The sequence below is a fragment of the Pterocles gutturalis genome, unplaced genomic scaffold (genome assembly GCF_000699245.1).
Source record: "Pterocles gutturalis isolate BGI_N339 unplaced genomic scaffold, ASM69924v1 scaffold8248, whole genome shotgun sequence".
NCBI classification, from domain to species: domain Eukaryota; kingdom Metazoa; phylum Chordata; class Aves; order Pterocliformes; family Pteroclidae; genus Pterocles; species Pterocles gutturalis.
The window spans coordinates 36,972-49,188 of record NW_010125530.1 but is presented as its reverse complement, the minus strand read 5'-3'; the positions used below and the strand labels follow the sequence as shown (position 1 = coordinate 49,188).

General features: G+C 44.7%; 1 protein-coding gene across 1 annotated transcript in view; it reads left to right on the top strand.

Moving 5' to 3' along the window:
- TNC (tenascin C) overlaps nucleotides 1–11,670 on the top strand; it is a 47,079-nt gene extending 35,409 nt beyond the window's left edge. The window contains exons 13-23 of the mRNA XM_010078598.1: nucleotides 282–404; nucleotides 1,645–1,788; nucleotides 2,966–3,085; nucleotides 3,520–3,663; nucleotides 4,512–4,642; nucleotides 5,608–5,740; nucleotides 7,526–7,677; nucleotides 8,468–8,564; nucleotides 9,236–9,397; nucleotides 10,733–10,896; nucleotides 11,560–11,670. Of these exons, the coding sequence (XP_010076900.1) occupies nucleotides 282–404; nucleotides 1,645–1,788; nucleotides 2,966–3,085; nucleotides 3,520–3,663; nucleotides 4,512–4,642; nucleotides 5,608–5,740; nucleotides 7,526–7,677; nucleotides 8,468–8,564; nucleotides 9,236–9,397; nucleotides 10,733–10,896; nucleotides 11,560–11,670 (1,481 nt within the window). The remainder of the gene's footprint in view (nucleotides 1–281; nucleotides 405–1,644; nucleotides 1,789–2,965; nucleotides 3,086–3,519; nucleotides 3,664–4,511; nucleotides 4,643–5,607; nucleotides 5,741–7,525; nucleotides 7,678–8,467; nucleotides 8,565–9,235; nucleotides 9,398–10,732; nucleotides 10,897–11,559) is intronic.
- The last annotated feature ends 547 nt before the right edge of the window (nucleotides 11,671–12,217 follow it).

Genomic DNA, 12,217 nt, shown 5'->3' with positions numbered 1-12,217 from the left:
TCCTGTAAGTATTCCTCCATCCTCTATAACACTGAAATCTCTGTTACATCTATATACGTGGTATGTAGATATATGTCTGGGGTATTCTTCAGGTATGCCCTATTGTAATGTTATGGAAAAAGGACAGCTTAGACCAAATAGATTGTTTAGGGCAGAATATTGATCAGCTCTTGGGACAAGAGGGGTAAGACAAATCAGGGTTCAGGCACTAAGGACTGATAAATAAATGATTTACCTTTTCTTTCTATGTGGTGTGTTTGTTCTCTGTTCTCCACTGACAGTTGTTGGATCTCCCAAGGGAATTTCTTTCTCTGACATCACGGAAAACTCCGCTACAGTCAGCTGGACACCGCCTCGCACCCGTGTGGACAGCTACCGGATCTCCTACGTCCCTGTCACAGGAGGTCAGTACCTGCGAGGAGAGACAGGGAGGAAGATGGTAAAAGGGAGAGCAGAAAGGGTTTGTTGTGCTGATGTCCCTCTCTCAGTGCATCTCCCAGATGATCCTACACAAGTCACCTCTTTTTTCTTCAAACTGCTGACCAGGAATGAGGGTGGTGAGCATACACTGCCCCTGTAGCCAGCCTCTGTCTGAACATTGTGTCCCACATCCCACGGACAAGACTTGTAAGGGAGCTCAGAGGCAGATGCTGGAACGGTCGTACCCCTAACAGGGACACGTTCACAAAAAGCTCTGTTCTCACTGAGCCTCCTAAGTAAGGATTCATTTCCAAACCGTCTCCTTATTTTGTAGGCACTTTATGAGCTAAGAGTATTTGAAAAGATGGCCTTTGGACATAATAATAGTAATCCATGGTTATAATAGTTTTCCAAGGCAGTGATTTTTCTTAGTACTCCCCAATGTTGTTTCATCCCATCCATTATATCTCTGCTTTAGTGTTCAGCTTAAAAAACTTCCTACACTTTTTTAGCATAAATTAGGGACATCTCTGAAAGGAAACAGCTAAAGAGCAAACACTACAGACATCAGGACCAGAAAAGACATGCTAATGACTGAGACGAGTAAAGATATAGACAATCTAGTATGTAAGCAGAAGTGCAACTTTAAATGTACAGTGATCCCACAGAAGAGAAGGATCAATCCACAGTCATAAGGCACTTGTCTAAATGCTTTCCTGGAGTAAACCCAGAATCTGAAACAAACGTGTCCTAAGTCCTCACCCACACATGCAGCACCTCTTAAAATATTATACACTATATCTTCATTCAAAATGAGATGGCTGAAGGAGAAACTTCCTGCCCTTACCAGAAACAAAGCAGATCTAAGCCGCAAGCCCTGTCCTCGCAGGTGTATGAACTGCCACGTAGCGAGTGCTTTATTTTCACCTTGCTTCTCATTTGCAAACTTCTATTTTTCTGAATAGAAATATTATTTTTTTCTTACTGGTGGCATCCCACTAGGAATGAATAGAAACCAATGTCTTAGATTTAGGTGTCATGTCAGGAATGTTTTTTCCTGAGGCTGCCCTTTGACGCTGGTGACTGTAACTAACTGGGGAAAATTCACCTCCCCCTGTACGAGTATGTCTGCGCTGGTCATGATGTCTTTAACTTGAGACACATCCTTCAGGCATTTACTGGAGTGTTGTGTTGCTAATCCCCTGCCATTTGGCTTCATCCCAGGTACTCCAAACGTTGTTACAGTCGATGGAAGCAAGACGAGGACCAAGCTGGTGAAGTTAGTCCCAGGTGTAGACTACAACGTTAGTATCATCTCTGTGAAAGGCTTTGAAGAAAGTGAACCTGTCTCTGGCACTCTGAAAACAGGTAACAATACACGAGGAGGAAATAGGAGGTTTCCAAAAGCCTTGTCTCTGCCGTAGGAGAGACTCCGGAACTGGAGCTGAAGACCCACTGAGGTCCCATTTTTGCTGTCCACACAAACTCACTCTTTCTTTGCACCTTTGTATTTCAGATGAGTATAGAGCTTGTAAGTTTGATCAGGCTCCTATTTGCTAAATGCTGAACCAGCTTACAGTGAGACAGAGACAAGTCATGTATTTACGGTCCTAATAGATCAGAAAACCCCAGAAGTTTAATTAATACCACTTCACAGATGAGGGAGCAAAGGGCCAGCTCAGCTGAGCAGTTCAGAGCAGTTTCTGTTGGGGACTCCAACTCCACGTCTCCCAGGTTCCTGACTGTGGTCTAAGCATAAAAACATTCTCTCTCCTGCTTTTTTCTTCAAAGCAGATTTAAATATCCCTGCAGGAAATGAGGGTCCACCGTGCTCCTGCTGACCCCACCCTGCAGTCTCATTAAATCTTTCTTTTTTGGGGGGCTAACAATTTTCAGAGAACTGAGGCAAGGAACAAGACGATGAGTGTTGGATAATAACATGAAATTTATAGCCCGTGCCAGCTGTACTGGGGGCAGACATCTATCCCAATTCAGGGAGAGCATAAAACTATGTGCAAAATAGAGTCCCACGAGGGAGAAAGGCAGGAGAAAGGCAGGACGTGCGGGGATTTTGGATGGTTGGCTGGCTGGCTGGTTGGTTTATTTTTCAGCCTGCAGGGCAAGCTGGCAGAAGGTCACAGTGGCTATCAGTTGCCGTCACATTAGTTATTTTTCCCAGTGCTGTCTCCTGAGTTTGCTCCAAAAAACCATCCATACTTGAGGGTGTTGAGAGAAATATGTCAGCTCTGACAGAGCCGTTAAGATTGATGATATCGAGACTGATCTGAGAAGACAGTTAGTTATGTCTGTTCCCAGCGTTTAATCTTTTCACGCGTTGACCTCCCTTTCCAGCGGAGGCATTTGATGCCTCTTTATAGGCACTGACGTCTTTTCTGCAGAGCTCCACTGTTCCAAAGGGGGTCATAAAAACGGCATCAAGCACCAGTGTTTGCGCATTTTGTGTCATGCATTTACAAGAGAGCATTGCACAGAGCCGAGAATGTTTTTTTCAAATTCCTTCAATCTGTTCTTCTCTTTCTTTCAGCTCTGGACAGCCCGTCAGGTCTGGTGGTGGTGAACATCACAGACTCCGAGGCTCTGGCAACCTGGCAGCCAGCAATTGCTGCTGTGGATAATTACGTTGTCTCCTATGCTTCTGAGGATGGTAAGAAGAGTTAGTGATGGGTCAGGGAGCTGACAGCGTCACAGCTCCTGAGGGATGCTCAGGAGTGGGTGCAGCAGTGTGAGTCCAGGGGGCTGTTATCTGAAGGAGATGCCTTGCTGGAAGCATTTTAAAAATGATCATTTTAGCTAAGCATTCCCAATTCAGACGTTCACAGAGATAACTGAGATTCTTGAAAAGATGGTGTTATAATTCATATGGACGCTAGAGAGTGCTAATACATTTAGGTAAAGGACCTTGGTGTTAATTCAGATTCAGCATAGGTGTAAGCAGAGAGATGGGCTCTGGGCTTTCACTCTTTTGTGCTTGCTCCCAGCTAGTAAAAGAAAAAAATCTCTGAGTGGAGCAGGGAGTTGAGAACGTCGTGACACATCTGAATAATGCCGGGACCTGTCTGTTCTGTGTTTTCTTCTTAGAACCAGAAGTTACCCAGATGGTATCAGGAAACACTGTGGAGTATGACCTGAAGGGTCTTCGACCTGCAACTGAGTATACGCTGAGTGTCCATGCGCTGAAGGATGCGCAGAAGAGCGAGACCCTCTCCACCCAGTTTACTACAGGTGCTATGTCCCCCTCACTGTGGGGAGAGCTGCCATCTCTTCTAGTCCCTGGCTTATATTTCCTTAATACCATATAGTCAGCCAGCACATTGCTTTTTTTACATAGTACTTTTTTACTAGAAACCTGAATTTTGATAGTATTTGCACCAAATTTTCTCTGGTGGCAGGCTAGTGTGGCTGATCCAGAAGCAGTTTTTCTGTCACCAATTCTACAGATTCCCCCTCAAAGCAGGAGCAGGAGCTCTTCTTCAGGGGCTGCTGTTGGGGTACCAATGTGGAAGGTGTCCGGGTGGTTTCATACTTACAGCTTTCCATGAGTATCGATGAAATCACGGACGTTTCTCGTTTTCCTGACTGTTGCTTGACTCATCCAAGGTCATTAACTAGAGAGGCAAGACCTGAGCCGTACAAATTCAGTGTTATAGTTACAGTGGAGAAGGGAGGCTGTGGCCAGACCAAGTATGAAAAGTTTTCCTATTCAAAAGAGGCATCATTGGAACAAAAGATTTTCTTCCTGGGAATATGTAAATACTGATTTGCTTTCTTGCATTAAATAATGAAAGGCACAATTTCATTTCAAAAGACTTTTCAGTGCAACTGCTTATAAACTAAAGTGCCTGATATAAGCCAGAATTTTAACTTGGATAAATTAAATACCTTTATTTTAAATCTTGCAATGGGAAAATTACTCTTTAATCACTAAATTTAGGTTGAAATATTTTTAAATTTCAAATTTCTGGGGAGAAAAAGTTTGCTTTCCTGACCTGTTTTAATATACTGCCCTTAAGATAGCCTGTGAACTAAACTCCATATAGATGTGACTGTAGTTGATCTGTTATCTCCTTCAGGACTGGATGCTCCAAGAGATTTAAGTGCCACTGAGGTTCAGTCAGAAACAGCTGTGATAACCTGGAGGCCTCCACGTGCTCCTGTCACCGGTTATCTCCTGATCTACGAGTCCATAGATGGCAGAGTCAAGGTACGGCATTGGAACCGAACCCGAAGGGCTGTGTCTCAAAACTGGGCAGCAGAGGTGCTCTGAAGTGTCCAGCAGTGGAACATAATCATGTGCCTTAAGTTAAACATGGTAAAATACTAGCTACCTGTTTCAGTGCTAGCTTGGAAAAAAAGCATTTAAAACCTGCTTGAGTACTTTCCTATATTATATCGTAAAACAGAAGCTCAATTGCAGCCTGAATTTTGACAGTCATCTCTCCACAATACTGATAAAAAAAAATCAGAAATTAAAAGCACAAGCAACTATTTTCCCTCATTCCAAACCTCCATGACAGAGTAAACTCATCCACCCTAAAGAATGGGATTTCCCTTTCTAAACTCAGGGAATCCATCCCTGTATCTCCTTCGAAAATCCCCCTGCTCTCCAATAATTTTGTTATGTTCCTACATAACTAAATTACACTCGATGCTTAAATATGAATGAGGTGAATCCCAGCACAAATGACAGATCATTTTGGATGGCCAGCCTCATACATCAGAAAGGGTTCTGATTTTCAAGAAGGCAAATTCCCTAAGCCTACTGAAAATCAGTCTTTTAAAGTGACAGGAAAACCACCACTTGAAGACTGGAGTATGATCTTTCCTTGTCCTAAAAGGTGATTCTTCCCAATTTTTTATGAGTTTCACAGAGACATCTATACAATGTGTACATTCAAGGCATGTAAACATTTATTGTGACTTGCTTTTAAACCAGACAGCTTGTGTTCATTTCCAGACAACTTTTCTTGAACTTCTCAAGAAATATAGTGCAATAAAAATCCTAGGGGAATAGAAGTTTTATATTAAATAATTTAAATGGTTAAAAATGCCATAAATAATTACCACAAAAAATAATGTGACAAACTAAAATATGTAACAGTTGTTATTAATGGTCATTGTGATTTTCTCACTGAGAAAATTTCCCTGTATTATTTCTCGTCCCCATAGGAAGTCATCCTAAACCCTGAGACAACTTCCTACAGCCTGGCAGAGCTGAGCCCATCTACCCACTACACGGTGAAACTCCAGGCGCTGAACGGATCCCTGAAGAGCAAAACCATCCAGACTATTTTCACCACAAGTAAGGACTTTAGAGCACATACACAGCTGAAATAACAGGACAGAGCTGAGCTCTGCAGTAAGCACACACAGACCTCATAGAAGATTTTTAATCCAATTGTCGGCATGCACTCCATTTGCTGGCAGTGTCCCTGTTCCCCCTGAGCTGTAGTGTCACCTACTTTCCCCAGACTGTCAGGATGAAGTTTTTTTCTTTATATCCATCCATGTCAACCCTGTAGTCCTCTCTCTGATGAAACACCCTGCCTTTCCCATGTACAATGTCAAAAAGAACATTACTCTTTAAAATCAAAACTGACTGATGTACCTCTGTGTTGATGCACAGAAAGCTGCTAAAACAAATCAGCATTTTAAGTTGAAACAAAGCAAACCACATATATACAAATCAGGTCACTGGTCCAAGGAGATGAATTTCTGGGCAGGTTACTTTCTCCTCTTTCTGAGATCAGTTCTTCCAAAGCCACGCGGCAGGCCTGTTCCAGCACTAAGAGGACAGCTCTCCAGTGAGCTGAATGTAGGAATAGATTGGGTTCTCTGGAGGTCACTTCACAGCTGACATGAAAAAAAGGAGTTGTTCAGTATTAACTGTGAAACCATGCCTGTCATTTGTCTCACTTTTCATGGTTTCCAGCCCTTCCAGCAGGACCTTCAGCCGTTTCCATTCTCCCTTCTGCCGCTTGTACCAGCTGCAGCCCAAGGGCTCCCAAAAGCGCTGATAAAAGTCACCCAGCCCAAATCTGCTCACATCACTCCTTGTGTAGAACAGGACGAACTCCACCAGCAGGAGACAATCCACAACCAGAAATGGGAGAGGAATTAAATCGGGGTGTATTCAAGCGACATTTGGCCAGTTGACTGTAAGCAGGGACTGAATGGGGGCCCTTTGCCCACACAAACGCAGGGTCAGCCTCGTTCAGGCAGATGCTTAAGCCTGGCCTTCACTCTAAACATATATTTGTGTGCCATTTGGTGAGAGGGTAGTAGCTCCCTGCAGACAGTTGCTTTTCTCCAAATCCCAAAGCTGATGCAGATTCCCTGTAGCTGAGGCACAGGCAGGGATGTGCAGCACACTGGAAAGGGAGCGACAGCCACCCTGAGCAGCCACAGCTAAAAACTCTCCTGTGGAGATATCTAGAACATTAATTAAACCATTGGCTGAAAAAGTTAACGGCCTAAGTGAATTTAAAAAGGAAAAAAAAAAAAAAAGGAAAAGCTATTTTGGGAGTTAGAAATTCCTCTGACTGCAGCGATGCTGTTAGTTGTTCTCAGAAAGAAATGCTTAACGGCATTTCCCAGTAGTTTCAACAGTTACTGTTTGCTTTGTTTTCTAAAAGCCTAGTTTTATAACATATTTAGTATCATACTTGCTAGTAAAATATTTCTGATTTATTAATTTTGTGGTTCTAGTCCTGTCTTTGTATGCCCCCCTCCCTTTTCTGTCGCATAAGCAGAGATTGGGAGATTTGGTTTTACCCACAGTTGCTGTAAACACAGCTCACGCCATTGAAATATTTAGCTGGAGGATGCACTCCCACCGTAGCAGGGAGTAGTTATCTGGCATTCAGAGCACTTCCAGAAGTGTAGCCAGGTGTGCAAAAGTGTATTCAAAAGAAAAATGTACCTCATCTGCTGTTTGCTGTGAATCTTTTGTATGTAGGAATTACAAGCCCGTTCCTGGGCTGTGCCACTGACCCACAACAAATTTTCACGAGTCATCTGTATTCAACAAGTTCCTTGTAATTGCTGATTTCTTAAGGACTGCTTTCTCCTTTTTTTCTCTGTGCAGCTGGTCTTCTCTATCCTTATCCTAAAGACTGCTCCCAGGCTCTGCTGAACGGAGAAACCACCTCTGGGATCTACACCATTTACCTGAACGGGGACAAGGCTCAGCCTCTGCAAGTCTTCTGTGACATGGGCGAGGACGGGGGCGGATGGATTGTGAGTACGAGGGAGAGGGGCCGCACCACCCTCACACACCCCGCCTGTGCCGGGAGCAGATCCCAGCACTGCTCATCTGTGGCATCCCTCATAGTGCTCTGCTATCAGAGTAGGGCTGGCTTGTCTATAAATTTGGGGAATTTTATCTTGGGTGGGGTGCCTGACTGCCCAGAACGAGGTTACCAAGGCTGAGAAGGTCAGATACACACCTTCTGAACAGTAATTAGGTGAGAGGAGGGCAGACTGACTCTGTTTGAATGAGAGAGACAGTAAAGGAGGTTAAAGCACAGGGCAGAGGAAGCATTTGTTCAGCAGCCAGGTGGTGTGGTGGCCAGCTGGGCTTCCCAGGGGACACGTCCCACCCAGACAACAAACGAATGGCAATAAAAATCCCAGCTCTCCGTACTGACATCCTCAAATCTGAACATGCCAGAGGGACCCAGGGCACAGAAAGGAAGAAGGAGCTGGAGAAGTGCATGGCTAGGAGACTGGACGATGTAAAAAGTCTTGGCTGAGAAATACAGAACTGCAGGGGGGTGTTAAAAAAAAGCAGAGAGCAGGAACTAAAAGGCCACATCTAAAAGGAACCCAGTAGAGAAACTAGAGACTTAAAAAAAGCAAGGAGCATTCAACAGTCTTGGTACAATCCCGTAATTGCAATGAGACTGCTGCTTTGGGTGGGAAAGGCAGGGCAGCAATGCCAGGCTCTGGGTTTGTAAAAGCCACGTCGCTGGTGTCCTTCTTTCAGAGGCACTTTGTTGATAACATTTCTTGCATGTGGTGCTTGTAGGTGTTCCTGAGGCGTCAAAATGGAAAGGAAGATTTCTACAGGAACTGGAAGAATTATGTGGCTGGTTTTGGAGATCCTAGGGATGAATTCTGGATAGGTGAGTGGCAAGAATTTGGCTTTTTTTCGAAAGGAAATGTGAACACAGCCCAAAAGCCTAGGAGCCACTTTGAAGCCTCCGTTTAGTTGGCAAGAGTGTTTGTGAAGGGGAACGCGGTCTGGGGGAAGGAGGCTAGAGACAGCATGTGTGAGGGAGAGGGCAACTGCCAGGTCCAACCCGGTCCCTGGGTCACTGCTTGGGTCACCAAAGGTACCAAACCAGCGCTCACTGGTGCGCTGTAAGGAATCAGCAGGTAACCTCAGGAGGAACTGCAAACCTTCTTCTTCCTGTACTCTTAGGACAGCAACAAAAACATACGACTCAAAGAAGCAAAGTGGGGAAAAGAGAAGTAAAAAGGAAATTTTCAAAGATTGCGCTGCATTTTATGTGGTTGTGAATGAAAGGCAGTGGTGACCACACAGCACAGCTATGACTGCCTTTCCCAAAGGGCTCCCTGCTGCCGTGATGCGGAGGGAAGAGGTCTCTCAGTCAGCCTGGCTTTGTCTCTTTGTTTCTGTGCTAACGTTACCTACAGCTGAAATAGCTCACTGCTCACCAGCGTTTACACCCTGGTGTATCTGCACAGGGCAGTGCGACCTCCTTTACGGGATGATATCATGGTAGAGAAATAAACATGGGGAGACAAATGACTTGTTTATTGATGCCCACAGGTCTGGAGAACCTCCACAAAATCACTTCTCAGGGCCAGTACGAGCTGCGCGTGGATCTGCGGGACAAGGGTGAGACAGCTTACGCTGTCTACGACAGGTTCAGCGTTGGAGACGCAAAAGGCAGATACCGGCTAAGAGTGGATGGCTACAGTGGCACAGCAGGTGAGATGAAATATTCTTTTTTCTTCTGATTTGCTATTTCTTCCCAGTTTGCTCAAGGTAACTTTGTGAATGTTGCAGATCAGCATCACAGCAGGTACCTCTTGTGTATTAAGTGTCTGAAAATATGAACCTATCCATATATTTTATGTTTCCGTTTTAAATCCTCCAGTCATTTTAGGTGCCACATTTTATAGTGTGCTTATGACAGAACATAAACAAGTATATTAAGCGGCCGTCCAGTCATTTTAGGTGCCACATTTTATAGCGTGCTTATGACAGAATATAAACAAGTATATTAAGCGGCCATATATATCTCATCTGGCCAATGCCTGACTGTCAGTTATACAGCTAATAACAGTTTGGCACAGCCTCTGCTCTTGTCAGTGGCATATGCAGCAAAGCCCTGCTATAACAGGATTTGTAATTTTGCTGAACAAATTATCTGCCTTTTGTCATCAGACTGGGGCAAACCCTGCAGCCCTTATTCAGTCCTCTTCAGGGCTTCAAAGGATTAAGAGAGAAATCCAGCTCCACAGGATGTCTTAAAAGGAGATAATTTGATGCTGCTGGGTGCATAACACAGACCACAGAGATGTGTGGGTGGGTGGACTCTGCTCTGAGACCATCATGTGAACTGTATGCACAGTCTATAGGGATGCTGACAAGGGATACACAGCAGTAGTAGAATTAATGTCTGTTTAAGGCAAACACGCTGGTGCAGAGCAGTAGTAGCTGCTACAGCTAGTAGGATTCAATCCTACTGCTTCTTCTTCCTAAGCTTTTTGGTCTAAGATTAATGGATGGAGCAACAGAGATACTAAGGCTTGAAGGTGAGCTCTGCTTTGGGCATACAGTGACGGCTGCTCCTGTGGCACCCAGACCCTGGGAGTGGGAAATCAATGGTAGGCTCTGTCTGTGTTTCCAGCTCAAGAAGATGAGTATCTTTATTGCATGGACCAGCTAAGTGTGGAGACTCCCTTGATCTTGATCCACTCCTTGTGGAGGTCTCTTTGGGCCTGGTTTGTCCAGGCTGCTTTCTGTACAGGGCCCAACTCCAGCTTTCAGCAAGAAGTGCAGAAATTGAGCTGCATAAAAAACCACTTAGTAAGCTGGGGATTAGAGACCACCTGGCAAAATATTTTGACTTGTGTCTGACAATAAAAATTGTGTACTTCCTTCTGTATCAAAACAAGTCAATTTCTAAAACCTTAGATACACAACCAGGCCTCACAGAGGGTGCATGGCATGGTCCAAACATTTTCTGCAGAATGGTCACTCCCATGTAATATTAGGGAAACCACTGACCTTGCTCCTTCTTTTGTCTCCCCCATCCAGGTGACTCCATGACGTACCATAACGGAAGGTCCTTCTCCACCTTTGACAAGGACAATGATTCTGCCATCACCAACTGTGCCTTGTCATACAAGGGTGCATTCTGGTACAAGAATTGTCACCGAGTCAATCTGATGGGCAGATACGGTGACAACAACCACAGTCAGGTGAGTTTGGTGTTTGAAGGCTTCTGTAATGCATTAGAAGAAGGGGAATTGCAATTATGGATCTGTCTGGGGGTTCAGCTGGCCAGGCATCAGAGCCCCAGTGAAGCCCACTCTCCAGAACAAAGGATCACGAGGAAAGATCATAGAATCATAGAATAGTTTGGGTTGGAAGGGACCATGGAGGTCATCTAGTCCAACCCCCTGCAGTAAGCAGGGACATCTTTCACCAGATCAGGTTTCCCAGAGCCCCATCCAACCTGACCTTGAATGTTTCCAGGACAGGTCATCTACAGATATGAGCAGTTGCTCACAAAACAAGAATTTAATGTCATCTGGTGAAATATTGATGATTTTGTATGATTTTCCAAGGGAATATCCCAAGCGTGCAGGGAACAATTGTAGTTTTTAACATGTCAAACAAAATGTTCTTCGTGCCATGAAAGTGAGGCAAAGAGTGACAGCTGTGGGGGACAGCACATGGGTTGGTTTGTCCAGGCTGTGCATGCTAGTGACCAGAGCTCTGTGCTTCCCAAAGCCCCTCTACTTTGTTGTAGCTCTGTTCCCAAATTAGAAAACAGCCTGCAATCCGAAAGGAGAGCAGTAAAGGCTGACAACAGGAGAAGTGAATGTGTCACCTCCCACACTTCATCTCTGTCTCCGCAGGGTGTTAACTGGTTCCACTGGAAGGGCCACGAATATTCCATCCAGTTTGCAGAGATGAAGCTGAGACCCTCCAGCTTCCGAAATCTGGAAGGAAGACGAAAGCGAGCGTAAAGCCCCAGGGGTGGCAGAGGGGCTATGGGCAGGGTGATGGGGGGTGGGATATAGAGTGGGGGTGTGGGGAGATCCTCTGGCATCACTGGGTGGTGGGGTGTGAGGAGCTGGTGGTTGTACCAAAGCATCGGTGACCCTTGGCCCATCAGAGGCTTCTGCAGCAACAACAAACCTTCATTGTCCCAGCGTTTTCAGCAGAGCAGCTCCAGCTGCCCGCCAGTAACGTTCTCCACACCAAAGACAATGATCTCAAGGGTTATATGTTGGTTTATTAATTTTTATTTTCTCAGAAAGCCTCTGGGATAAAGTTCTTCCATAGTCTGACTTGGGTGGCCCAGGGTAGGGGAGGGAGAACAGCTTTGTACATTGGTAGTTTGTTTTAGAACCAGCCATATTTTACACACAGAAATGTGTACGATTAATTATCATTATTATTATTATTAGTTACAACTGAGATTCATCGGTCATTGGAAAGCCTTATATATATATATATATATCAAGTACCACAGAGAAGGAAGGGATGGGAAGGGGAAAGCAGTATGTTTTT